Here is a 26,153-nt window from a genome sequence, read left to right on the forward strand (position 1 = left end):
GTGACTCGGGCGAGGAACGACGTTCCTCGCTCTCGCCGTCTTATGCATGGTCCAGGCACTGTCCTCACCATTCCAATAAGACCTTGAACACAAGCGCCGTAATACTGTCTTTTACGTCAAATACAGCTAAAATCGCGTGCAGTGCTTTGACTTTTGCCTTGCAAGAGACCTGTGGGAGACAAGTTAGACGCTGAAACCCACTCCTTCATTGAGCATTTCCCTGCGTAACCTTGCGCAGGGGTTGGAAAACTCCACCCAAAGAGAAACCCGGTCTGAAACATAGCTGTCCCTAGCCACACCAATTCCTAGGGCTTCAGTCCCTTCTTCTTCCGGCTCGTGGAGGAGCCATTCAGCATCCAACTCTCTCTGCGATATCTGTCTCTTCATTCGCATATTGACAACATAACGAGTGATTTCCATGGAGAGTTCATGAAGGTTGAGTGACTAACAATGAGGAATGTTCATGAATTTAAACGTAACTGATAGGGCATTCAGAAATCAGATATATAGGAATTTCTGGGGAGGAGCCAGATATGTCTCGGCGTCGTTTTCGGGGCCTTGCCAAGAAATCTTGGGGGCCAAGTGTCCAGAACCGCCTTAGAGTGCAACCTAAAAACCAGCTCAGTGTCGACAAAAAGTCTTCCTTCCTATGATGCTAAAATCCGTAGTTCTATGCTTGCTTTCTATGATTTATGCCTGGTCATGGTGAGCGTATATGGCAACCCAATATCAGGTGTATGCGCGAGCCCGCGCGACAGGCTCGAGAACGCTTCTCGAGAACGCGCCCATCAGACAAGTCCAAGATCCCCCTCGCGAGAAACGGTTCATCTATTTAGATGCCTGCATCCTCCTGCATATACACTTCATCATGATTCCAATAAGTCTTCCAGGTATCACAAGTATTCCTCAGAGCGAAAGGATCTGTGAACGTGGCCATTATCTCATCCTGGCGCTCGACAAACTGTAAGCCCAGCCCTTCGCTTGAGTGTGCGGCTATATGGCAGTGCATCAGCCAGGCGCCCGGGTTGTCGGTCTTGAAAGCCATGACCATGTACCCGTTCAGTGGTACGGTTGCAACATCCCTACGCGGCGGGTTTGTTAATGTTAAGTTTACGGTGTCGTTAAGAGGTCCGAAGCCTTGCGCTACAACGTAGTAGTCATGTCCGTGCAGATGCATTGGGTGAGATCTGTTTCTATGGGAGATGTCCTGAATTCCGAAGTACACCCATTGGTCAGCGGTCGCGAGAGGGATGGCATCGTAGTTGGTGAATCCCTTCTCGGGGGTATAGCCTGTGTTGGGCCAACTCGTGTTCTGGTCCGCAATCATCAGGTCGGTGGGTGCGGAGAAGTTGACCCAGATATATGACTGATTCAAGGTGAAGAGAAAACCAGCCGGCATAGGGACGAAGCTGTAATTCAGATTCAGCAATGAGACCGATTCAGGAGCCGGCACATCCAGAGCTACGTGTGGCACAAGTTTCTCAAACGGCTCGTCTTCGCACTGAGACTTGTACTCCGTCGCGGGATTTGTGGTTGTTGGGACAGCCGTGGAATTGGCGTTGTAACGTACGATGCCTAGTGTGTTGTTCCAAGCATCATTGTCGCAACATGTGCGTTGCCAAATTGGGCGAAGCCAATAGTCACCAGGAGACGCATTAGCCTCGATAATAACGTCATAACGCTGTCCCATTGAGATGATCAGGCTGTCTGTCGTGTACGGCTGAATGGGGACCAGGTCATTGGCGATCACGGTTAGATTATGTCCGTCAATTGCGAACCGGAAATGCGAGTACAAACCCGTGTTGACGAGTCGAAGGCGGTATTTCTTGCCAGATTCGAAATTCATCTCGAATCGTTGGCCGACCTCGGTTTTGTTTTGGCACTGTTTGGTGTTGTCCTGGCGGCAATCGAACACGTTGGTGCCATTGATGAGCGAGTTGGCCTGTGACGGAGGGCCGGTCTTCGGGCGATCCCACCACCATTCGTTGAATGACGAGATGTGCGTCCAATCCATGAGCATCAACGCACCAAGGTCCTCGTCATAGTTGGCTGTGGCGGGACCGTTGATGATGATGGCCCCGAACAGGCCGGCCGAATACTGGAAGCTGAAATGCGAATGATACCATGACTGCAAAAAGGTCATCACGTCAGCTGCAAAGTGTCTGAAGGCGAACGTAGAATATATCGAAGATCACTTACCGAGCCGTATTGAGTTGCTCGCCACTTGTAGGTGTACGTTTGACCGGGCGACTAACCAAAACAAAACATGTTAGGGCAAGCCCAGTCAGGATGGACAGGATGAGAATAAAGGGGGTATACAATTGGACACTGTGTCACTCCAGGTACACCATCAAATTCGTTGTTCTTTAGCTGTCTCAAGCCATGCCAATGAATGGCAGTGCCGTTGTCCTGCATCGCGTTGGTCACGTGTATGATGACTGTGCGAAAGTGGTTGGTTCAGCCTCGTTCACCCCTTTTAGCTATCTCTGATAGGGAGCCTCCAGCCTACCTTCATCGCCCCAGTCCGCAAAAATGGTCGGCCCAGGCATACTGCCATTAAAGACCAGTACTTGCTGTTCGTAGCCCTATGCATAGTAAGGGATTCATATTAGCCACAACCTGGACATGGCTTGACTGCCGCTCATGGCCTTGAAAACTGCACGTTACTACTTACATCGGGTGCCATTGTGATATTCTCCGCAAACAGCCAGTACTCCCTCGTGACCCCAGTGTATGGCGTATCATCGTACCAATTCGTGTCAATCGAATAGTCACCCCAGCATTGCCTTGACGTGGGCGAATGAGCACATCCGCCCTGTGACTGCAGATTGTTGGGAGTAAGAGTGTAGCACGGAGATGTGCCATTGGACAGAGGAGAAGCTCTAGGTTGTACAGGGTATCTTGGCAGCGTACCAGCCTCAACCGAAGCCAGCAACAATGTTACAGTGGCGAACCAACGCATCATGAAGAGAACAATATTGATATTGCGGAATCAGTCGCCTCTGCATCAGCTGTGGCGCGTGATGATAAGCAAGATGTACTTATGAATGAGGGTTGTTGCTCCTGGTGGGTTCATTAGGGTCTACCTAGAATTCTGAGAAGTGCAAAGTGCACCGAGTTATAGTAGCTATACCTAGGGAACAGGAGTTTGACCGGTCTTGAACCTCTACAGCGTCCCCCAACATTCTAGTCGTACCCATCGCTCCTGCCCTTCCGATGGATGAGGCAATGACACTAGCGCCTTTATCCTGATAGCATGGTGTAAGCGATATGATTCTGTCGGCTGAAAAAGAAATGCACCGCCGACGAGGACAGATTCCACGGAGGGCAAATGGATGCTTGACACATATATGTCGGAGGGTTTTTGTCTTAGCTGGTGAGACCTGGGAAAATGCTCCTTTGACTGGCTGACGAAATAGACCGGTACAATAGCTTTGGTGAAATGGCATCTTCACACTCGCAAGTTGAAACAAATGATCCACAGAAGCGGCCCGAGATGCGCAATGTCAGGACATGGATAGTGCGACGCGGATGATTATGCACAGTCCAGCGAACCGTTTAGATATTGTAGAAAGTGGGGCAACGATCAAAAGCACATGTTTCGACATCTGGTCGGTAGTTCTTGTAGTTCTCCAAGCGTCCAAGTCACTGGCGGAGGACGAATGGATTCGTGTCGAGGTGAAGTTTCTCGTGCCGATCATGGATGATCAACCTGTGACCTATCGCGAAACAACTCACAATTCCCGGTGGGATACCGGGCTATCGGTCTATGATTATCGCTAATAAGGTACGTTTACGGATTCCAAGACCCTTGCAGGCGTTTTCTGCGACCAATGGTGGGGGTATGTGAAATAGGCGTGCCAATTGATGGGTTATTTGGCCCACTGTGGCCTCCTGCCGCCCTCCTATCTTATCTCATCAGCCAGGATGAAGGTGACAGTACATTGCAGTCTTATGCATGACAAGCCAATACAAGCTCATTTGGAAAATGCTTGTGAAGCGCATTGTTAGCGGCAGTGCGATCGGAATTCAGCGCCAGCGCTAGAATGGGCCAGTTTCTGATGCCGCGGAATCAAACCTGCAAATTCATGTGAACCTCTCTGTTCCAGTATCCTGTGAACTTCTTTTCGTCTGTGCTCGATTACTGCTTGTTAGTGATCCTACGAACCCCTCATGAACAGGGTCCAATGCCCGTGATTTGTACAAGCTTGTCCAAGTCCGCAGAAGCACTCTAAGCACTCGTTTGATTGCTTGTTGTGGCGACCTTCACGACAATCCTGGTCTTGGCTCGCTTACAAGGTGACATACACGTAAGTATTAACCAGGATAGAGGTAGTCTACCATGAGTAGAGTCCACTTCTTTGAGGCCAACGGCACGTGAATGCAAGACGGCTTCAAACCCCTACCAAGGACCTTGAAACGTGCAGGAGCCGAACCTGACTGCAGCAGCTGTTAAGAGAACAACATTTCCATTTGTCTACAGTCTCACTCTCCACAGCAAACAATCATGGTCCCCTACTCTACCCTCGCGGAAGACTCGTCTCAAGTTTCAAGCTCTACCAAAAAACTTCGTCTAGCCTGTGACGTATGCCACAGCGCGAAGACGAGGTGTTGTGGCAGCAACCCATGTGCAAGGTGCGTGCGTTGTGGCACGCAGTGTGTGTACAGCCAGTCAAATCGAGCGGGCCGACCAAAGGGAACACGAAACAAGAAGAGTGTTGATAATTCCAAAATTGACAGCGATCATCGCGACTCTAGCAGTCCCCAGCAACAAGAGCAGCACCGTCAACAGGAGTCGCAGCAGCCGCCAACTCGTAACCGCCTCAATCGAAGTAGCAGCTCCTCTTCAGGCACTGGAAACCCAGCTTCTAACATCCCGTCGTCAATACCATCTTTCACAGTACCCTCCTTCTCACCACCACTAGAGCACTCACAACCGCATTTACACCAACAGAAATATGTCAACAACATGGTATTCGACTTCAATCCAAGCGGTGACTTCTCAGACCAGGCTAACGCCATGCTGCATTCATCTCTGCCAGCTCAAAGTCATTTCTCCTTTCCCATGGTTCCAAATGACATGAATGTTGACGCGGCGGAAATTCAAATGGCGTTTGACATGGAATTTAACGTGGACGAGATGCAGCACGGATGCAACATTCCCAACTTGTCCGAAAACTTCACCATTACGCGTCACAATACTGGCGCCTCTGGAACCTCCATGACTGAGATTTTAAGAGATTCTGTTCTGCAGTCATTTGAACAGGAGGACATTCCTTATTCCCAGCCTCAACACGTTTATTCAGAACCATTATCAAAGAGTTCGACAAACAGCCACAGTAACGGCAACAGTAGCGGAGGTAGTGGAAGTCCGTCTATGCTGCATCCACGAGATCCTATCGACGCATACTGTTCCAAGGGAGCACAACCAAACTCAGCCGCGTCGTCGAATTCAAACCCCGACAATATCTCGTTGACCGAACTAAGATGCCAATGCCTCCAACGCCACGTACAGTTTCTAGCTCATCTACAAGAACTCTTAAACGAATTTCACCGATTACCCCTTGACGTGGTCTTGAACGGCGTCGACCAAGGACTGAAAGTATGGGACCTTTGCCTCCAGTGTCGGATGTGTCAACAAGACCGCAATCGGGAGGTGATGTTGCTGACGGTCACAAGCATCCGAGCCGTCGCCCGGATATTACAAAAAGCTTCCCAACGCATCTTCACTCAGTCCCAATTCGATGATGGCGACCAACATATTAGCTGCAGCGACGGTAGTGAGTCAGGTGTAGAGGTCGAAAGGCAAAGACTGGGCAAATTCACATTTGGCAGTTATGAGATCAAAGGTGAAGAGAGCTGGCTAGTAGTTGGCGTGATCTTGACGAGAATGCTGGCCAAGATTCAAATTGTGCTAGTATCGTTCAAGAAGTCTTTGAACTCACCTCACTCCCACACGGCAAGCAGTCATCGAGGGGACAACAGTGCGGAATATCTGCACAAGCTATTGGAAGGGTTACAGGCAAACGTACATGCGCTCTCTGCCAACTTGATGAGTGGTACATATGATAGACTTGGATAGGTGCAGCTAAGTTTGGCACTGCAACGCGGGGACTTTTGTGGGTCTCGCATATTACAGGGGCTACCCCAACCGTTGTTGAAGGAGAGCCAGCAGAAAGGCTTGACAGGCTTACTGCAAGCAGCGAATGCGAGAACGAGTGTTAGAGTGTGATAGACGACGCAGTACTTCACCCAATAAGCTGTCACAAAAATAAACCCCTAAAATCATACTATCATACTACCCTGCATTACGATCACATGCACATGGTTGCAGCACACGAACTGCAAGTCGACTCGAGCGGCGATTGTTATTTGTCTGGTCTTGGATATCCCACACCTCATGGGATGTCATCTTCGAAAGAAGGATTTTGGACTAAAGCGCAACAGTGAGTTTTGATCTGCAAGGAGGCGGTTCACAAGTCTCCGATCCCTCAATCCGAAGCTTCGCTTACCTAGTACGATCCGTCGGAAGGTTTGAGCCGGCGTCTTCCTCCGATAAGTAAGTCTGTCAATAGCTAAGGAAGGAAGGTGAAAGGGGATATTGTTGCAATTGCTGTACCTACGTCTAAACACTGTAGAACTAACTTCCGACACTGATATGATTTCTGAAAGCGATGATCTCGACCACGCTCGGTCGCCGGGCATGGACATGACGTATTCGCAAATGGAACCCAAAGGTGGCTGTGGGCCAGCGTCTTATTGCAGTTCCCCGATGCTGGGAACTTATCTAGCCTAGATAACTCCGGGTATTCAAAGGAGCGCTCATTTCGGTAAGTGCTGATTTCCCGTTCTGCCATGGTGTTGAAACACGTGTGCTCGCTTTATCGGACCAGTTGCCTCCATTGCCTCCATATCTCTATAGTCTTGGCCAAGATGCTATGATAAAGCAAATTGTACCGTCAAATCCAGGGGCAGCGGCGAACAAAATTCCTAGCCAACAGCTACAAGCTTGGGGGATGACATAAGAGAAGAGGATCGCGGGCAAGCTTCTCCGAAGCCGTGTTATTGTGCGGGGTGTCTGGTCACGAGAATATCTTAAGAGAGTAATTAGACATCGAAAGAAGATTGGTCAGGTAACTAATGAAGCTAGTCACCTAAGGTAGTATTGCACAGGTAATCAAAAAAGTCCGGTGGGTAGGGATGGAATTGTTAGCAAGAATGTATACCAGAACAGATAACAGAAGCGTTGATATTTACGAGGAAGGATAGTAGCCCTTTTAATGTCAGCGGCCTGCGAAACCCGCTTGACACCGCTTTATAAGGTACTACGAGTATGTGTGCGGAGTACTATACAGCTTTGCACGTGACTTTGAACATGTCACGTGCCGCTCTGTCAGCTTGTATCTTGGCAACAGCACCCGGCTTTAACCTACCGCGGTCGTTTCCCTGAGCCCGAAGACCGACCTCTGATTTCAGACGAATGGCTGCGGCCTGTATCAAAACAGTGTAGTACGAGTACTCATTTTGCTTCCGTGCGAAATGACGTCATTGCTAGCCTCAATTTGCTGATTGGATACAGCGCGACATCGACCTCTACCTCTATCCACTGGGCGGATAATCATTTCAGTCTTTGAATATGTCAGTCAACATTGCGTTGATAAGTTGCAGATATCATAGCCCCTTGAAAAGAGAGGAGAATTCCTCGCACTACTTAGAGCGCGGGAATACCACAAAGCGGCCAATTTGCGACCAGGATTCGGTGAACGTGGGTGGCATAAAAGGGACAAGATTCCTTCGAGTTCAAGACATCTAGACGTAAGTCTAGGCTGTCTCCCGTCTCGCAAACAACGAGAGCTGTTTACGTCTTTCATCCCATCGCAAATTTGAAATCAGCCCGAAACCAAATCTACTCACCACGACAACACTCAAGGAGATGGTCCTCAGCAAAGTGGCCCAGTCAGCCAAGATTGGCGTGATCACTGGCTCACAGCGCAATCCGCGGGTTGGCCCTCAGTGAGGATCGCAACGTGGGTGCTGAATGTGTTGCGAGAATATCAAAACTATCATTCTTCCACCGGCCAGCGTCCTTACAACCTATTGCTCATCGTTCTCAACGACCACCACTTGCCACTCTACGATGAGCCAGGCACCCCGTCTAGAATGACATCATTTGACGGATACGCGCATGAGCATGCAAAGGCATGGTCCAGGTGTATCAACTCGTTTGACGGCTTCGTGTTCGTGACGCCGCAGTATCACTGGGGTTACCCTGCCAGCTTAAAGAATGCTATCGTCTATCTCTACAATGAGTGGAAGGGAAAGCCAGGCCTCGTTATTAGCTATGGGGGCCACGGTAGAGGAAAAGCTGCCGTCCAGTTACAAAGTGTTCTAAGTGGATTGAAGATGAACGTGGTACCAGAAGCTCCATCTTTGACCTTTCCAGACCACGATTTTATGGTAAGAGCGACCATTGGTGAGGAGCTGGGTTTAGCTGAAGAGGGGGGCAAGCAAGTATGGGTTAAGGAACAAGATGACATTGGACTAGCATGGGCACAGTTTCTAGATCTATTGAACGCATGAGAAGCTTTATCGAGATACCTCAGCAGATGTGTTGTTTATCGGTCGAGGAGAGCGGCAAGGGGCTGTTAGAAGAACACTTACCAGGCCATCCATATTTGGCCTTCACTTAGTATTGACCTGTAGCTCTTTTTATCTCAAGCTCTTTCCATTGTCAACGTTGAGTTCAAAACGCCCCGAGCAAAAAACATCCAAGAATGGATTTGATAGTCCGGTATTATCTTTTCAACCTTGTATCACCCCAAAGTGTCGTTCTGCATCTTGAAGATCAAACCCTTCCTCTGCCACCACTTCCACTCTCAATTAAACAGGGCTAGGACACGAGGTTGAAGCATTCCAAAATCATTGTTACGGTGGCTGGAACTGCTGAAGTCGAATTTGTGAAGGGCAGTCGGGCACCCGCCACTTATGCTACTTCAGCAATTTCCAACACGGCCGGAACTTCGTATGCGTCTACGAAGGCGCCCAATTCAGAAGTGAGCCGGATCCATTGGCGACGATAACCTTGATTTTTAGCCCCGCGGGTGCCCAAAACTGGCCGGACAATCTAGGGCTACAAGGATATGCTGTGTCATGCTCGAATGGCACGAGGTCCTCGTCTGATTCATCCAGGGCGACAGGGCCGGATGATTGTCAGGCTGTTCTCATGAGATTCTCTGCAACATTGGAGCGTAGTCTGCCAGAGTTTTGAATGACCCGGCGCGATTTCGGGAAAGAAACACCTCATATCCCTACTTGTTATCCAGGCAGTGGGTGTTTATGTAGTCTCACGAGGCTTAGGATTGAATGTGGGGTTAAACTTGAAAACCCCTCCATAACCCCAGCCTCACCAGCCGAGGCATATTCGTCTTCAAGTTTGCCGGATCAGGGCACCCTAGCCCACTCCGGTGCCGCTGCACGCCCTCATTGGCAACCGAAATCTCTGATTAACAATCCGTTGACGAACTGCCATCAGGCGGTGCGGAATTCTGACCAGGTAGGTATCCGCGCCGTGTCCCACTGAGATTTTCCCCCCTTCACGAACCTTGCGCCGGAAGATACTCACATAACTCCCATGGTCTGGGTTTCTTTTAGGTTGATTTCTTTATGCGTTTAACTACAAGGTCGAACGTGCCCAAAATGTGGACGGAGCCAGGCGGAGCGACGCAGTCAAACCGTTTTACTGACGGGCGCAAGAGTTTATCCCACCATTCTTATCTCCGCCAAATCCAGATTGATCTTTGCCGATCTTGACTTGCGGGATTTTCCCACTAACCTCCAAAGTTTGTTGCTGCCCCCGTGTAACTGGCTTTGCACGGCACACCATCCGAAGAGTTGGGACACCAAGCATTTGGCGGTTCACCTAAGTCCACCACACCTTGACTTAGATTACAGGTAGGCTCGTTCGTTCTTTTGACTTCTTTTGCATTAATGTTATTTTTTCGCTTCCTCTTACATCGAAATTGGTGACAAACGGTCTCAGGAGTCCAGACCCGAGAGTCGTTTTACATAATATCGATCTCGTTCGTTATTGAATTGGATACATTCTAGCCTATCATGGCACCGGATCCAGAGAAAGTCTATCCTTCTGTCATCACTCAATCCTCGTCTCCACAACTCATAGTTGAGCCAGCAACTCCAATCCACCATACAGCCGATTCTGAAAAGAAAACATACACATCTACAGATAATTCACCGACCACTTCCGTTGCACGATCAGATTCAGACCGGGACGACCGACCACTGACGCTTACCGCCACCCAAAATTCAAGGCTTGAAGCTACGAGAACTGTAACGAGACTGAGCACGCGTGGGACAACTTTCACGGCAGACCCCTCATACGAGGTTGATTTCGAAGATGATGACCCTGACAATCCGCGTAATTGGTCTATGTGGTACAAATCCTACGTCCTTTTCACCGTATCGTTCGGTACTCTCTTGGTTGTGTCCAATAGCACGGCGTACACTGCTGCTATTGGAGATATGATGAAGGAGTTCGACATCTCAGACAAAGTGGTTCCAACCCTTGGAATCACTACTTACTTGTTCGGCCTGGCAGTTGGATCACTAATATTGGCTCCCATCGCTGAAACTTACGGCAGACGGCCCGTGTATACAATGGGACTCCTTGTATTCGCCATTCTCGTACTTCCAGTTTCTCTAGTACACAGTATGGACGCAATCATTGTTCTACGGTTTTTCTCGGCGATATTCGGGAGTGCCACCATTGCCAACGCTCCAGGAACCATCGCTGACATGGTTTCCGATGAGTATCGAGCCGTGGCGTTCTCGATCTGGAGTATCGGTCCCATGAATGGCCCTGTCATCGGCCCTGTCCTCGGCGGCTATATCACCCAGTACAAGGGTTGGAGATTTACCAACTGGGTCATTCTGATATGGGCAGGAGTGTCTTTTCTTTTGCTCGTTACGGTGCGAGAGACCTACAGTCCTGTCTTGTTGCAGCGAAAGGCTGCAAAGTTACGAAAGGACAACGATGACTCAAGATATTGGAGCCGATATGATATCAAGGTTGGCTTCATTGAGCTTATGAAGATCAATCTCAGCCGACCTTTCATAATGGCTGTGACCGAGCCAATTTGCATCTTCTGGAACGCTTACATATCCCTCATCTATGGAATCCTCTATCTCTGTTTTGTTGCATATCCGATCGTCTTCACCGAAGAACGTGGTTGGTCAGTGGGAATGACCGGGTTATCGTTCGTCGGCATCGGGATCGGCAGCATGATAGCAATAATTCTCGCCACCCCAATCAAGCGAATGATCGAATCTCATAAACTGGATGAAGATGGTACTCTCCCACCTGAATCCATGATGAGTATTGTTTGCATCGGCTCGATACTTGTTCCCATAGGCCAACTCTGGTTTTCGTGGACGTGCTATCCCGTCAGCATCCACTGGGCCTTGCCAATCGCGGCAGGTATCCCTTTCGGATTCGGCAACTGTGTGGTCTTTATTTACGCTGGAAATTATTTGGCTTATAGCTATGGGATTTATGCTGCAAGTGCAATGGCTGGCAATGCTGTCCTTCGATCTTTTATTGGCGGTACTCTGCCCTTGGCTGGGCCTGCAATGTATGCTGCAATGGGCCCCAACTGGGCAGGCACGCTACTTGGTCTTCTTGAAGTCGCCATCATTCCCATTCCATTCCTGTTTTACAAATATGGTCACCGGATACGACAGAAGTCCAGCATGATCCGCGAGATGCGGGAGAATGAATTACGGCAAGAGCGCAAGAGGAAAGAGGCAGAGGAGAGATTGAGAATTGCTGTCATGAGTGGTGACGAGACGGAGAAGGAGGAGGCCCAGGTATACCTGTGTCGTGTCAGGAGTAGGGTTGATGAGCGACGAGATGTTGAGGAACATGGTCACGAAATCTTAAATCGAAATCAGGGTCTGGATAAGGAGATGGTGTGAAAGGGCCAAGAGCCTGAATAAGTCAGGACTTCATGAATAACGCTTCGGTTTCATGGCTTCCGGAAAGCGATGTTTTCTTTGCCTGTACAGCATGGCGTCTGGAGTATGGGCATTGGCGGCGACTCCTGGAAAAGTGCAATAGGGATGGAGCGCCCCCCTTGAGCATTGGCAATGCCGGGTGAATGCCTAGCTTATGACAGCGAGTCTCATCCAGCTGCTTTCTAATGACTACTTAGATAATATATAGAACATTTCAAAATAATTGATACCGAAAACATCGAAAAGTTAAAGCCAAATGAACGCCGCCAGCTTACCATCCAGTCTCACTAGATTTTGAGGCAACGGCCCCATTACGACATATGCCTAATCGGTGTGCAAGTATCTGCACAAGAGCCAACGCGTTTGATCACGTGATATATTCTCCCCTTCTCTCTTCGTTCCTGCCGGCAAACCGGGTATCGAGCTTTCCAGCCCCACCTGCCCACCTGCTCATCCACTTCCTCCCCAACTCATTTAATTTTCTCACCCACCGATCTTCGCCTTCCATTCACTTCAATCTCACTTATCATTCCGTCACATCTGAGTCATTGAAAATGGAGCACATTTCAAGGATAAACGGACTGTGCGCCCATTTTTCAGCTCAATCCTAACAAAGTACCAATTCATGAGGATCCCTCTGTAGGCGGATAACTACCCCGCTCCCAGCCAACAGGTCGGCTACAACTGCAGCATGCTTTTGACATGGGCTCCAATTGGATCTCATCTAGATATCAACCATTCTGGGATTGATGACATAGCAATATATCCCCGACGAGATCCCAGGCTGCGCTCCAAGGTAGGATGGTTTCATTTTTCTGCTTATCCTCTTCACCTCAAAACCTTTCATGTCCCTTGTGGCCGCTTGATCTTCCACCGTAGAAACACAGAATCGTTCATCCCCGCTCCTTCTCAAATCCCACCGTGCACCATGTCCTCCAGCCTACTTCAGGTTCCCTTCAAGCCTGTGCCGGATCGACGTCACTCCGTCAACAACAATACCGGGTCACCCCAATCGCCCGTCATCTCCCGAAAAGGCAGTGCTTCGTCTATCACATCACATAAATCCGAACCTGGATGGATGTCGGCCATGAATGGGATCGATCGCAGTCGGACTGGGTCAACTGCTAGCCAAACATCACACCTTTCTACAAAATCTTCCAGTGGCGGCTTCAGCAAACTCTTCGGGAAGAGTAAACATGACGAAAAACAGAAAAAGAAGGGCAAGAAGAAGGATCTAGATCAGATTGTCATCACATCACGTCATGCGGCAGCAGTTAGGACCAAACTAGCACTTGATCCAAAGCTCAAGAAGGCTTCACACAAAGACCAACAGCCCGTGGTCACTGGCACTCAAAGTAGTGCACATTTGACTGCACAGGAGCAAGAAATTCGTCGACCTCATTCAGGCCCCCCTTCCTTGCGCCATGCAGCAAAGAGTAACAAAGCCGACATGCCTTTCCTTACCCGGATTATAAGCGGCGACGAAGCCGATGAGCCGGATGAGTGGGAGAGATTGAGGGAAGAATGGCGAACGAGAAAAATCCCCGGAGTTGAAATGCTGCAGGTTGTTGAGGGAGAGACCTTGGATGGTTCAACAGCTTCATCTTCTGGTACAGCAACCCCCGAGGATAGGGATGTTCTTACAAGTTGTTACAAGTCTGATATTAACCTTCCACCTACAAAACTTATCGAAAGCGAAGGTGTCCGCCTCGTCACGGTCAATAACCTTTCGTCTGATACTGAGCTTGCGAGGCCAAGTACTCAGCGACACAATACTCCAATTGGGGGCAGGTGGAAAAAGGATAGGGCGGGCGTGTGGAAGAGATGAAACAATTACCAACCAATCGTGCCATCGTCACATCTCTGTTAACCAATTTCCCTCTAGCCTGGGTGTCTCATTCGCTGAATTGAGAGCGATGCACTAGACGGCTCACATTTCGTACTCTGGCAATGGAACGCTTCAAGTGGTTTTATTCACGGCTTCCCGAGACAAAGGGCATGATCGTTGAAAACACCGGTTCAGAGTATATCGATCATCTGTATGCAAGTCGTTTAAGGATTCTCCAAGAGAGACAAAGCAAGAAAGATCTAAATTGTATTGGTCTGCAGCAGCAAGTCTCCTTGCGGTGGGGGTAGCAGAGGCAAGACGAAGAAACAGAACCACTCAACAGCGATGCTCGTATATAACGATACGTTTGGAAAGGAGGCTGACTGAGCTAAGGGAATAGAGCATAAAGCCGACGACGAGAACGATGAAGAAGCAGTTGAAGGTGCACAATGCGAGGAGTAATGGAATTGAGAAAAAGGTTCACCGACGCGTTGGCTGATGAAAAAGTCGAGTAGGATGAATCTACCGGGCAGGAAGGAGACAGATGTTCTTTGCAAAGAGGATGTATCATCCGAGGAAGAGGAAAGTTCCGTCCAATCACCAATATCAGATTCGGCAACAGCCCTATATACCATGTACAATGGTGCCGCTCCCCATCTTCATCGCAAGCTCGACAATGAAATCAGCCACAGCCATATCCGTGATACGAAAACCAATACTCTTATAGACAACCAGCCCATCCCGAAAGTGCTGTGGGCCTGTTCTCGAGACAGGACTAGAGTCACGTCCGTGTGTGGATAGGCAAGCACCCAGCTCTTGGATTTGATCCCTCGCAGCCCACTCTGAATGAGATCGCCACACTCGCCCGTGTTGCTATTAGGTCGTCGACGATGACTATGCCATTGATGGAGGCGGATGCGCTCACTAAAAGACCGGGAGTAAGATCTACCATGTCCGGCTGCCATGATCCGATGCTCGAGACATAGCATGACCTGTGTCCACTCCTGTCATTTACAAGATGACATGCAGAATATAGCATCTGCTGATCCAATTGCCTCTGCCATCTCAGCCTCGAATCCGTGACTAATGGGGTCAGAACCCGCAGGGTTGTTGAGGACTTCCGCAGACGCTGGTTCTCATCTTGTACTTGGCTGATCAGCAGTTTGGCGTTCGCTACCGAGCGATTGACGATGGCGATATGTTCTTAGACTGATTATCGGCGTTCGAGTAATACTAGCCAACACAATTTCTTATCCTTCTGTTTAGCCAGGATCTCTCGACTGTTTGAATCAGAAGGCGAGTCAATTAGTGTGTCTAAACTATCGCGGGCTGATAACAATCTTGACGATATCTTACATAAAACAGCACACTCATATCTATCTAATCTCATCTTTGCGACCCTCAGTCAGAGCCATGGCAGCCTCGCCCGCCTCCCAAAACGTTCTGTGGCCTTCACCTTCGGTATGTGAATTCTCGTTGAATCCATTGCAGAACCCACTCCCGGGACCTGGTCCTGGTTGGGGCAATAATTTGACCTCTTATCATCCTTGAGGGTAAGTCTGCTTCTCGTCGGACGAAAGGCAGGTGACAATAACCTAGTTTCACCATTGTGCCCTAGAATTCGGACTGCTGGGGCTGCCCGATTCGGGCATTGAAGCCTTTGGCGTTAGCCTTCTCTTTCATCACTAATCAATCCATTGTTGAGTGCTTCTCGGGAGCCCAACAGCACCTTTACTCACAATGATGCCGCGATGCCACCCATGGTTAGGATCCCCTAACGTATGGTTCGTGTTGACTCCATAGTGGTCGACTATTTAGTATTCCTTCCAGCGCTCTCCTCATCCCGCCTCGTCAAACTTATATGCCTTGTCTACCCAGGTGTCTATGCTGGGCTATATGAGTCCCCGATATAGATAGCTTCACGTAGTCAAGGCTGGCCGAATGGCGTGCGCCCTACAGTCTTACCCCACACTTCCTGCAACATAAGGCTGCTAAATCAGGGGATGGTATTTGTATGCCACCAGGACAAACAGCAGAAGGGCAAGACTCTTTTGGACGCTCCAGAGTACTTCCAGAGTACTGTCCACGATGATTAAATCATCTCAATCACCACGGGCATTGTCACGTTCTACGATATAGCTCGTCTTTTCTAGATGCGGTTGTGGGTTTGTGGCGAGCCTCAGACTGTTAGAATTGCGGATGGGGAAGCCCGGTCTTGAGTCACTCAGAGTTCAACTTTTCTCCCGTGGATTGGACTCGGCTTGGGTTCAGCACCTCACTATGCAACATGGCTCGTGCAACGTTGAAAAGTGCCAACACCTGCAAGAGTGGGCAGCAGTACAGCGAAGCTTCTGATCCTCCAAGCGCCTGCCTTATTGGAAGAATTATGCTACTCAGGCCTCGCAGGTTGACCGAACGGATAAAACGCAGTCCTCTCTAAGACACCCTGCATGACTTGGAGAGCGTAAGGCGTGTCCGAGCTCTAAAAGTAGCAAGCTACTCGTCATTATCCGCAACTGCCTGGTTCCATTCATCTTCACAGTTGTATAAAACCCTGCGAGCTTCTTGTGGGAACATGGCATCCGTAGGGATGAGGCCTTGACTGATCTTCTCGCGGGCGAAGCGCTTCGGCTCAGGTGCAAAGTCAGCAACTCGGTGTATGTTTTCGCGTCTAGCTGCGTTGCAGTGGTATTGGTTTCCATTTTCAAAGTGTAATTCCCAGCACTGCCATGCCTTTCCGCCTCGACGCGTTGCTTGCACAAAATTTGAGAGGCAATCTGGACCTTGTGATCCTGCGCAGCCTTGTTCGTGGCTGAGAAGAGCTCTACAGCCCCCGACTCCCCGCCAATAAGGAAGGGAGGTATTGCGTTCAAGACCTGACATTCCACCGATGGTTCAAACACATGATCCCCTTTCGAATTACTTATTTTCAACCTAGCTTTGAAGTGCTACGCAAGATGGTCTGTCCGTTCAGACAAGCTGAGCAGTTTTGAATCACAGAATCCGCACCTTGAGATGACGTGTGGCATATTGATTCTCCAGCCATCGACAGGCACCAGGCTGTACGGTCTCCAGCTGATGATAATGCCGAAGATGTTGAGTGAGATGATTTTTTGGCCGAACAGTGCGCGATTCATTGGGGCCAGCTTGGCATGGTTGATGACGATAGCCCTTCAAATGTACAAGATCTGGATCTGAAAGGTGGCAATAGGCGCAATGATCTCTGTTGGTGTAAGATAGGACTACTGAGCCACCCGTGGGGTGCACAGAGCCAGGTTTCTGTGCCCAGTTGCAGTGAACTCTCGTGTCGTGTCCAGTCGTGTTTGTTCTTAAAGCTACCACAGCAGAATGTGCACTTGAGAATGCGTGACATGTCTCCGGTGTTGTGGAAGGGGTTCTGGCCACGAGCCTTCATCGTCCGTGAACGACCTCTGGCACGGCTTTTTGAAGATGCTGATCACATAGAGTGGCTTGATGTATCAGATTGAGCGGATGATGCACTGTTGGTACTATCTCCACTGATAGTCGATGACGCACGACGTGCTAAGCTTCGTCAGATGTTGGAGCGAGACTGATTTGATCCTCGCGAATCAGATTGGCGCTGGCTGTTTTGTTTCCCTACAGCCAGTTCTATTGCAGGCATGAGCGCCTGTCCTTGCTCGGGTGGTGAGTTCCGCCACCTTTATAGTGGATCAGAGGAGTTCGAGCCATAATCAGGATAACCCTTGCTATCAAGGGTGAAAAGGGATTGTTTCGGCTGGGGTATGCAGCGGCCCAAGTAGGATCATTACAGGGTGGTGGGATTCCCCCATTGCAACAATGAAGCGTCAGACTACGGGGTAGGTATCTTTATTACTACATCATAGCCTCAGAGAACGGTCGACGGATGACAGACTCATGTGTGCATCAGAGCTACATACATGCCTACCTTGTCGGCCTGAGTCACCATCGTAAACGATGTTCCGTCACGCCAGTCCGTTATGCAGGGCCTCGTGGTGCTGGTGCACGTTCCGGATCTCGAAGTGTCGCCGAAAATGACCACGCTGCCTTCCACCTCACACCAAAGGCAATTATTGGTATTGTCATCACCGATGGGCAGAGCAAGACTGACATTCGATAAGGGGTATCATAAGAGTTAACCAAAAGGCTACATAAAGGCCAATATATCATGCTTCCAGCCCCCCATCAGAATGATCTGAAGAGTTCATCTCTCAGCGTCGCTGCCGACCCTCCATCACTGTCAGAAGTAGCTCCAATGTTGAAGACGCCGCTGGTACCTTCGAAGGGAGTAATTGTCCCTCCCAGAGACTTCGCATCGCCGTAGTATTTTAGGCGGTACATGCCGGGATCCGTATGTGGTTCGATCTCCCATTCAACTGTGGCCTCGCTCGTTCCCAGCACGGTACTGACGCGTTTCCAGTGGTAGACAAGGAACCAGTCCCTGTCGGATCGCACTTCGGTCCATTGGCTAGCCTTAGCGTCGAATTTCTCCACCGCCGCAAATGTGCCTTCAAGGCGGAAACTGTTGCGTGGGTTTGCACCTACGAAACGGGCTGTTACGGTTGCTCTAGGGGTGAATTGTTTCGCTGGATCGGGAGATTCGAGTGTGTCGCCAAATCTTTTTAGCAGAGCAGGATTATCTACGATGACAGGGTTGATAAACGATAGTGAAGTGTTGACGTTGATGGGAGGGCTGGGACCTGGTGGGAGACGGTCCAAATATGACGTTTCGTCCTCCGAGCCCAGATATGGAAGGTATGTGAGAGTCAAGTTGACATAAGCTGCAAGCGTGTGCGGGCCATATAACGTACTTGCACCCTCGTATCTCTGTACGCCGTATTCTTCTTCCGTGGCGATATAGTGAGCATACGTGTTAGCTGGTCCTCCAAGGACTACTTTTGGTTCACTGATCCCGAGAGTATCTGGCGCGGCGGCTGCCAGTGCCTCGCGCCACCGCCGGCCTGACATGGTTGTGGCTTCTCCAGGACTAATGATCATGATCAGCGGGCCGACTCGGAGCAGCTGTATGTCGACAATGTTTGGAGACCAGGCGTACGGACGATGGGCTTCTCCCACATCGAGCAGGATAGGCTTGGGTTTCTGGCAGGCAACTTGCTCATCGGTAGGATCGTGAATGAAACCTCGAGCCAGCTTCCAGAGTGGATTTTTAAGGGATGGCGAGTCATCCGTGTCGTTTGTCCCTTGAGAGAAATCAAATGCGCCTGGACCGTCGGTAGTCCCACCTGCGAAGCCATAGCCGAGTGCTGCAGAGCAGGTTCTCAATTGTCGAGATTGGTTAAAGGGCGATGTGAAACTAAAAGAGGAGAAGTTTGTGTAAGTGTGAAAATAAGATATGGTGGAGGCTGGAATCCTTTCGAGGCTGTCACTTTCGAGAAGAGCTTTTGCTGCAGTAGCTTGTCGATGTCCAATTTCAAAGCAAGAATTAGTACCTTGATCAATGGCTCGGAACAAGGGCCCACGCCCGTGGCATGGTTGAGTCTGACCATCACAAGTACTGTCGTTAAAAGAACATTGAAGGCCCGTGTCTTCGCAAAATGGCCCAAGAACGTTGGGAGACGTATCGCCCACGTTCGCTTGGGAAAACCCGGCCACGAAGCCGGGATTCTCTTTTTTGACAGACTCTTCCACCAGGTAGGCCGCAACCCCTTTGTTGTCACCTGTAATAAGCGTGTTGTTTTGATACAGGGATGTGCCGTGAACCGGAAACCAGGTCAGAATTCCAATTGGTCGGCCATCAGAGGCCTTCTCGAATCGTAGAATGGTCAGGTTCTTGTCTACATCATCGGCATACCTGTCCCTTTCTTTTTTGGGATTTCGAAGATAAGCATAAGGACTTCTGTTGATGTTTGCGTCTGTGACCTGCTTTTCGCCTATGCTGAGGTGGCCGGGAACAAGACTTTGGTGTGCTCTCTGAATTGCAAGCACGGAACCATCTACGATGGCCTGATAGCTGTCTTTATAGAAGCCCTTGCTGGTAACTTGAGGCAAGAGGTAATTCAACCAAGCACCAGGCCCACTGTGGCTGTGAGTACCTGTTACGGCCACATTGTCTTTATTGTAGGCGGCGTATTCAGGACCCAGCCCCTTGAGTTTTCCGAGTATCCCATCACGAACAGCGGTATCTCCAGACTGGGTGTCAAGCACTAGATAGACTATTCGGCGTGAATGGTTTGAGGCACTTCCAATAATGAAGGCTCTAGAGTAGATACGCTGCCGAAGTCCAGTTCCAGACTGAGCAGTATCAGCATATCCCATCAAGTTGATCTCAACAACAGGCCTTAGTAAAGTCAGCTTTGATTCTAATTCGCCGAAGCGAGGGCAAATTACCCAGTTATATCAGCCTTCCCAACACCCAGGAAGTAGTCACCCTGGACACCATTCTGTTGACAGACTCGTGGCTGACCACTGTTGGCAGCTACGAGGGCCTCGTCTTGTGCATTTGCAGGAAATAATAGCCAAATCAAGGAGGAAGCAGCAACAAACGTAACACACAGCACCAGGAGAAGTTGAAGAATAGGTTTCCGTGCCATTTTCTAGTGCAGACTTCTGCGTCTGCACGAGCCGGTTCCAAGTGGATGCTCGTTTGATCAACCCGATCTTCTGCTGGGATTTCAAGGAAGTTATCGGAATGAATCATTCTCCATCGAGCACTCAGAATGATATGTAAGGCTGGCTGTCTTACACAAAGGGGAGAAAGGTTGAAAAGTAGATTATATTTTCCCTTTGCACTTGTGGTTCTACTACATCTTTCAAGTTCATGAAGCCATCCAAAGGCGGCAACCTAGAGTTTCATGGTCGTCTGTCGTCATACTGGCTCAGCCTGGTGGCCAGTCACGTGAAGAGGCATCATCACGTGAGTGAATAACTTGGCATCAATTCCATGATCGTTGAGATTTGAAGAGAGAGAAGTTGCAACCACAATGTCTCCCTCCTCTTCCCCTCCAACATTTTCAGGATGTCTCTTATTCTACAATCTCACGAATCCCTCCCTTGTTCGTATCCTGCCGTGTGGTTCTTGCATATGCTAACTCCTCACAGATGTCGATGGAGATATTTCTGATGCCGATCGTGCGACAGCGCTCGCTCTGATCACCAGAGAACTTCCTCTTGATCATGATTCCACAATTCACCCCTCTCTCGGTCTTCCTCCTACAGTCAATTTTTCCGAAATCGTTCTCACCGAGATCAACCGGGTAGCGGCGGGTGAACCCTGGCACGGAGGAATTGACCTGACCCGGTACGAAGCACCTGATGGGCCAGCCAGTGATACGTCGCAAGATGCATGGCGGCAAGCGCTAAGGAATGCATACGTCTCAAACATGTATCTTTCAGGCAGACACTCCAACCTCACATTATTAGATGAATATGGCAAGAACGCTTGGCTGATCGGCAATTCTCAGCTGGAGATTCTTCTGCAAGAACTTGAACAGGAGCTAGCCCGCCTCAAGGTTGACGTTGAGAACGTCAACAAAGCTCGGAAGGCAGCACAAGAAAATTCTAGAGGAGAACTGCTGGGATTGGAAGAGACCTGGAAACGTGGAATCGGAAAACTACTCGAAATCCAGGTTGCCGAGGCCGGCCTTCGACAGCTCATCCTGGAGCGTAAGAACAATACTGGGTCCTTATCTGCCTGAAATTATTCCAGGCTGAATGAACCAATGCAAGTAAGCAAGGATCGGTGTGACCACAGGGGGTGACGCACATCGACTGCAGGAGACTTGATCGAATGCGGAGAGTCCCCGTTCTTTACATCGGGTCAGTCACCTTGGAACGACTCCACAATGTGCAGACTCAATTCCGCATGTCACCCGTGAGTTATGATGCTCATTGAGAAGTGCTCATCGACAACTCGCATTAGACCTGACGGTCACTTCTCAAGAAACAGCCACTTCCGACCGTGGAAAACCAATCAATTCCTGCTTGTCTAGGGGGTGTGGCCTGGTGTATTCAAGGTTTACGACGCTCAGTATCTGGTCAGTCCACTTCAGTCCTTATTTTCCGTGCCGGTATTTGATGTTTTCGACGGATGCTCTCACGAAGGCCTATTTCGAGACCAAATAATGCGTTGGCCCGAGAAGCTAAAGCCTGCTCCTCTTCTTGGGGTGGGCCGTTGTACTTTGGACAAGGATATTCCCCGCTGCCTCCAACTCTTCCACGTACCCCTGATGTACTTCCACCGGTCTTGTCGGAGAAAGAGTGTCTTGTCTCTCTATGCTGATAGGTCGGTGGATACTGCCCCAGTACCCAGATTGGGTTAGACCATTGCTCCCCGCAAATATGGGTTATCTGCACCACCTCCACGGGCAGCTTCGCATCGGTCGGCAGGTCTCCTCCGTAAGCTTGCCACAAGGATTGTCCCCCCAATATCACCCTGATGGATATGTGCTCGCTGCTCCTGCACTCATTCGAGCATGGTGGCTTCCCCGCGTTTCTTGCATTGGCTGGTCGGGCTCAAAGCTACCCGTGGGGCGCAGAACAGTCGCAGGCCGGCTGACGGCGCCAGGAGAAGGTACTGACTCGACGCCTTGGCTGACAATTGACTTTTAACGTCAATGTTATACCGTCGTATTTATGGGATTTCTCTCCGGTGCCGCTATACCTCGAAACGAGTATTGGATGCAATGGCTGAAGTATGGGAAAGTCTAAGGCAAAGACATTCAATTCAGCTAGTCACGAGTCATGTTGACCTCAGCTTCAGGCTCAATGGGATCGTTTAGATGTGTGGGGACATCCCTGTCTTGCCCGAAGATCAAGGCCCAGAATTTCTAGAGCTACATCGCATCTCGAACTTTTTTGTCAAGGATGTTGCTGGTCCACTGCTAATTACATTTTGTCGATACTGGTCAGATTTCCTGCAGCACCGAGACACGCCCTGGTTTCTTCCTCCTCAGTGTCTCGCTTTCGCTTCGATGCACGTCGGGGCTATGTCACAGATATTGCCGTTGTTGGTAAACGTCGAGGACAAGTATCATTCCCAAACCCCGCATCCAGTCCGAATCTATTCAATTGAAGCCTTTTACAATGCTGCATTGACCAGGATCATCAGACATAGCCTACACCTCCTCACTTTGTTGATGTACACGGGAGCTTTGTGCATGAAACCCCTCCCTCCTCTCTCCCGAGAAGTGGAGTGTAACGAGGTTGTGAAAACTTTATAATGGGAGCTCCTCTTCTCTTCCCCTGGGTTTCTTTTCTGTCAGCCTGCTCCCGGTCGAGCAAAGCATCCCATACTTTCAGTATTCCCTGATCATCTTCAAACCAACTCGCAACCATGACCGTCCCTGATGAGGTTGATATCATTGTGTGTGGTGGTGGCAGCTCGGGTTGTGTGCCCGCTGGACGTATGTTGTTCCACCGCCAACATCAGAAAGGCAGATACTGACAGGATCGAAGGTCTGGCCAACTTGGACCACAAACTTGACGTCCTCTTGATTGAGGGTGGAGAGAGCAATCTCAACAACCCATGGGTCTACCGCCCCGGTATCTATCCAAGGAACATGAAATTGGACTCGAAGACGGCAACGTTTTACTATTCTCGTCCCTCGGAATGGCTTGATGGCCGCCGTGCTATTGTCCCTTGTGCACATGTCCTCGGAGGCGGCAGCTCAATCAACTTCATGATGTATACGCGTGCCTCGGCTTCAGATTACGACGATTTTCAAGCGAAGGGATGGACTACTAAGGAGTTGATTCCCCTGATGAAGAAGCATGAAACCTATCAACGAGCTTGCAACAACCGAGACATCCATGGTTTCGAGGGACCAATCAAGGTCTCCTTCGGCAACTACACCTATCCCATTATGCAGGACTTCCTCCGAGCAGCCGAGAGCCAAGGATTCCCTGTCACTGATGACCTTCAAGATCTTGTTACTGGGTAGGTGTCGACTCTATACGTTTTCATATCTCACTAACCAAAAATGCAGACATGGTGCTGAACACTGGCTGAAATGGATCAATCGTGACACCGGTCGTCGTTCTGATGCTGCCCATGCCTACATTCATGCCACTCGTGCCAAATACCAGAACCTCCACCTGCAATGCAATACCAAGGTCGACCGTGTTGTCATCGAGAATGGTGTGGCTGTCGGTGTCCTCACGGTGCCCACCAAGCCTGTTGGCGGAGTTAACCCAGAACGCAAATTCTGGAAGGCCCGCAAGCTAATTATTGTCAGCTGTGGAACACTGAGCTCACCCCTTGTTCTCCAACGATCTGGCATTGGTGACCCAGAGAAGCTCAAGAAGGTTGGTGTGAAGCCAATCGTTGAGCTCCCCGGTGTCGGCCTCAACTTCCAAGACCATTACCTCACCTTTGCAACCTACAGAGCCAAGCCAGACACAGAGTCTTTTGATGACTTTGTTCGTGGTGACCCCGAAGTTCAAAAGAAAGTATTCGATGAATGGAATATTAAGGGCACGGGCCCATTGGCCACCAATGGCATTGATGCCGGTGTCAAAGCGCGTCCAACAGAAGAGGAACTTGAGGAGATGAAGTCCTGGCCGACGCCTGACTTCAGCCCCAGCGGCTGGGATAGTTACTTCAAGAACAAGCCAGATAAGCCAGTGATGCATTACAGTGTTATTGCTGGTTGGTTTGGAGACCATCTTGATATGCCGGCCGGCAAGTTCTTCACGATGTTCCACTTCTTGGAGTACCCATTCTCCCGTGGCTTCACTCATATTACGTCGCCGGACCCATATGATGCTCCTGACTTCGATGCTGGTTTCATGAATGACAAGCGTGACATGGCACCGATGGTCTGGGGCTACATCAAGTCTCGCGAGACAGCACGTCGCATGCAGGCGTACGCTGGGGAGGTGACTGGCATGCATCCTCACTTCAGCTACGGCTCGGAAGCCCGCGCCAAGGACATGGACATTGCTACTCGCAATGCATATGGTGGGCCAAACCACATCACCGCTAACATTCAACATGGCAGCTGGACCGCTCCTCTGGAAGAGGGAGAGCCCCCAGTGGCAAGCATTCTGAACTCCAATAGACATCACTTCCGACCACCACTCAAGTACTCCAAGGAAGATGGTAAGTTGCAAGATCAATCAGCGTTAGAACATGTTCTTTGACTGATACTATCTAGTGGGACACATTGAGAAATGGGTGCAACGCCACGTCGAGACTACATGGCACTCTCTTGGTACTTGCAGCATTGCACCTAAGGAGGGCAACAGTATTGTCAAGCACGGTGTCTTGGACGAGAGACTTAACGTGCACGGAGTGAAGAACTTGAAGGTCTCGGATCTCTCGGTGTGCCCTGACAATGTCGGTTGCAACACCTTCTCGGTAAGTTGAATCATGTTGATGAAGAATGATCCAGTGCTAATCATTGCTATAGACTGCTCTCCTTATTGGCGAGAAGTGCGCTGTCCTGTCGGCAGAGGATTTAGGATACAGCGGAGCTGCTCTTGACATGAAGATCCCCAACTACCATGCTCCTGGTGAGACAGTTAGCTTGACACGTTTGTAGGTCAGAATGCGAAGTGAGGGAAATGGGCGTGGGAGAGGGAGATATTTGCACAGCTGCATTGAGATGAGGGTATGCTTGGGGAGGCCTATGAATTGATCATGACTGTCTGGACTGATCGATCGCTCATTTATGTAAAATTGGCCAGAAAAGTGACCGGTTAAATTGAATGCATAAGTCCTCCAATGTGTCCTTGGGTCCGCATCGCTCAGCATTCACTTCTAATCACGTGGAGCAGAGCACGTGTAAACCCAGATATCCTACTGGCACGGATAGATCAGGGAACGGCCTGGGATGGATCCAGGATCTACAATAATGAAGGCATAACAAATCGACAGCCCGCGACCCCTCTTCCTTGCACTCTTGCAGGGACCCCTCACTTGGTTGGCGAGGTAAGATTAAAGGCCGGCTAGATGGTGTTGATTCTTCTCCATACCTGAGAGAGTCGCCTTTGTAGGGTTGTCGTCCTTGTCGTTAGTCTGGAGATGTGCTCCGTGGGTACGCCCGAAGCCTTTCCCCATAAGCCACCTTATACTCCATACTACGAGGTAGAGCACGGGAAGTAATCAAATGAACACATGTGGGCGGCCACAGCGGGTATTACATTAGCTTGTTGGAGCAGACCTCGCAGGGTGACCACTGACCACTGGCTAGGATCCCCGGGCCGCTGCCAGCCACTTCCTCTGCCGCTTGTCGGTAGTGACTTAGCGTGAGCTAGTGAATTAGTGACGGCCATAATTAGCACCATCAGCGGAAGTAACTGCTCCTCCGCGAGGCAAGTTTTCCATTAGTATGGC

At 49.9% G+C, this 26,153-nt stretch overlaps 10 protein-coding genes across 10 annotated transcripts; 6 read left to right on the plus strand and 4 right to left on the minus strand.

The window, feature by feature from the left end:
* Nucleotides 1-832: 832 nt before the first annotated feature.
* A1O9_00565 (uncharacterized protein) lies at nt 833-2,686 on the minus strand (the record flags this gene model as incomplete). Its single annotated transcript, XM_013409728.1, has 5 exons — nt 833-2,128; nt 2,200-2,250; nt 2,320-2,438; nt 2,510-2,585; nt 2,675-2,686. The coding sequence occupies 5 exons, from the start codon at nt 2,684-2,686 to the stop codon at nt 833-835; spliced, it is 1,554 nt and encodes a 517-aa protein (XP_013265182.1).
* Nucleotides 2,687-4,507: 1,821 nt separating this feature from the next.
* Nucleotides 4,508-6,082, plus strand: A1O9_00566 (uncharacterized protein; the record flags this gene model as incomplete). The annotated part of the gene is made up of 1 exon (XM_013409729.1): nt 4,508-6,082. One exon carries the CDS (start codon nt 4,508-4,510, stop codon nt 6,080-6,082), a length of 1,575 nt encoding a protein of 524 aa, XP_013265183.1.
* A 2,078-nt stretch (nt 6,083-8,160) lies between these two features.
* Nucleotides 8,161-8,580, plus strand: A1O9_00567 (uncharacterized protein; the record flags this gene model as incomplete). The annotated part of the gene is made up of 1 exon (XM_013409730.1): nt 8,161-8,580. One exon carries the CDS (start codon nt 8,161-8,163, stop codon nt 8,578-8,580), a length of 420 nt encoding a protein of 139 aa, XP_013265184.1.
* A 1,533-nt stretch (nt 8,581-10,113) lies between these two features.
* A1O9_00568 (uncharacterized protein) lies at nt 10,114-11,991 on the plus strand (the record flags this gene model as incomplete). The annotated part of the gene is made up of 1 exon (XM_013409731.1): nt 10,114-11,991. One exon carries the CDS (start codon nt 10,114-10,116, stop codon nt 11,989-11,991), a length of 1,878 nt encoding a protein of 625 aa, XP_013265185.1.
* A 967-nt stretch (nt 11,992-12,958) lies between these two features.
* Nucleotides 12,959-13,858, plus strand: A1O9_00569 (uncharacterized protein; the record flags this gene model as incomplete). The annotated part of the gene is made up of 1 exon (XM_013409732.1): nt 12,959-13,858. One exon carries the CDS (start codon nt 12,959-12,961, stop codon nt 13,856-13,858), a length of 900 nt encoding a protein of 299 aa, XP_013265186.1.
* A 624-nt stretch (nt 13,859-14,482) lies between these two features.
* On the minus strand, nt 14,483-15,056 carry A1O9_00570 (uncharacterized protein). Its single transcript, XM_013409733.1, has one exon. It carries the CDS (start codon nt 14,845-14,847, stop codon nt 14,518-14,520), a length of 330 nt encoding a protein of 109 aa, XP_013265187.1. The 5' UTR covers nt 14,848-15,056; the 3' UTR covers nt 14,483-14,517.
* A 1,600-nt stretch (nt 15,057-16,656) lies between these two features.
* On the minus strand, nt 16,657-17,312 carry A1O9_00571 (uncharacterized protein). Its single transcript, XM_013409734.1, has one exon. The coding sequence runs from the start codon at nt 17,271-17,273 to the stop codon at nt 16,992-16,994; it is 282 nt and encodes a 93-aa protein (XP_013265188.1). The 5' UTR covers nt 17,274-17,312; the 3' UTR covers nt 16,657-16,991.
* Nucleotides 17,313-18,043: 731 nt separating this feature from the next.
* Nucleotides 18,044-20,409, minus strand: A1O9_00572 (alkaline ceramidase; the record flags this gene model as incomplete). Its single annotated transcript, XM_013409735.1, has 2 exons — nt 18,044-20,156; nt 20,207-20,409. The coding sequence occupies 2 exons, from the start codon at nt 20,407-20,409 to the stop codon at nt 18,044-18,046; spliced, it is 2,316 nt and encodes a 771-aa protein (XP_013265189.1).
* A 425-nt stretch (nt 20,410-20,834) lies between these two features.
* On the plus strand, nt 20,835-21,513 carry A1O9_00573 (uncharacterized protein; the record flags this gene model as incomplete). Its single annotated transcript, XM_013409736.1, has 2 exons — nt 20,835-20,871; nt 20,918-21,513. 2 exons carry the CDS (start codon nt 20,835-20,837, stop codon nt 21,511-21,513), a joined length of 633 nt encoding a protein of 210 aa, XP_013265190.1.
* Nucleotides 21,514-23,150: 1,637 nt separating this feature from the next.
* A1O9_00574 (alcohol oxidase) lies at nt 23,151-25,359 on the plus strand (the record flags this gene model as incomplete). Its single annotated transcript, XM_013409737.1, has 5 exons — nt 23,151-23,220; nt 23,273-23,753; nt 23,803-24,917; nt 24,973-25,175; nt 25,228-25,359. 5 exons carry the CDS (start codon nt 23,151-23,153, stop codon nt 25,357-25,359), a joined length of 2,001 nt encoding a protein of 666 aa, XP_013265191.1.
* Between the last annotated feature and the right edge of the window lie 794 nt (nt 25,360-26,153).

Source organism: Exophiala aquamarina (assembly GCF_000709125.1).
Source record: "Exophiala aquamarina CBS 119918 chromosome Unknown aczIA-supercont1.1, whole genome shotgun sequence".
Classification (NCBI taxonomy): Eukaryota; Fungi; Ascomycota; class Eurotiomycetes; order Chaetothyriales; family Herpotrichiellaceae; genus Exophiala; species Exophiala aquamarina.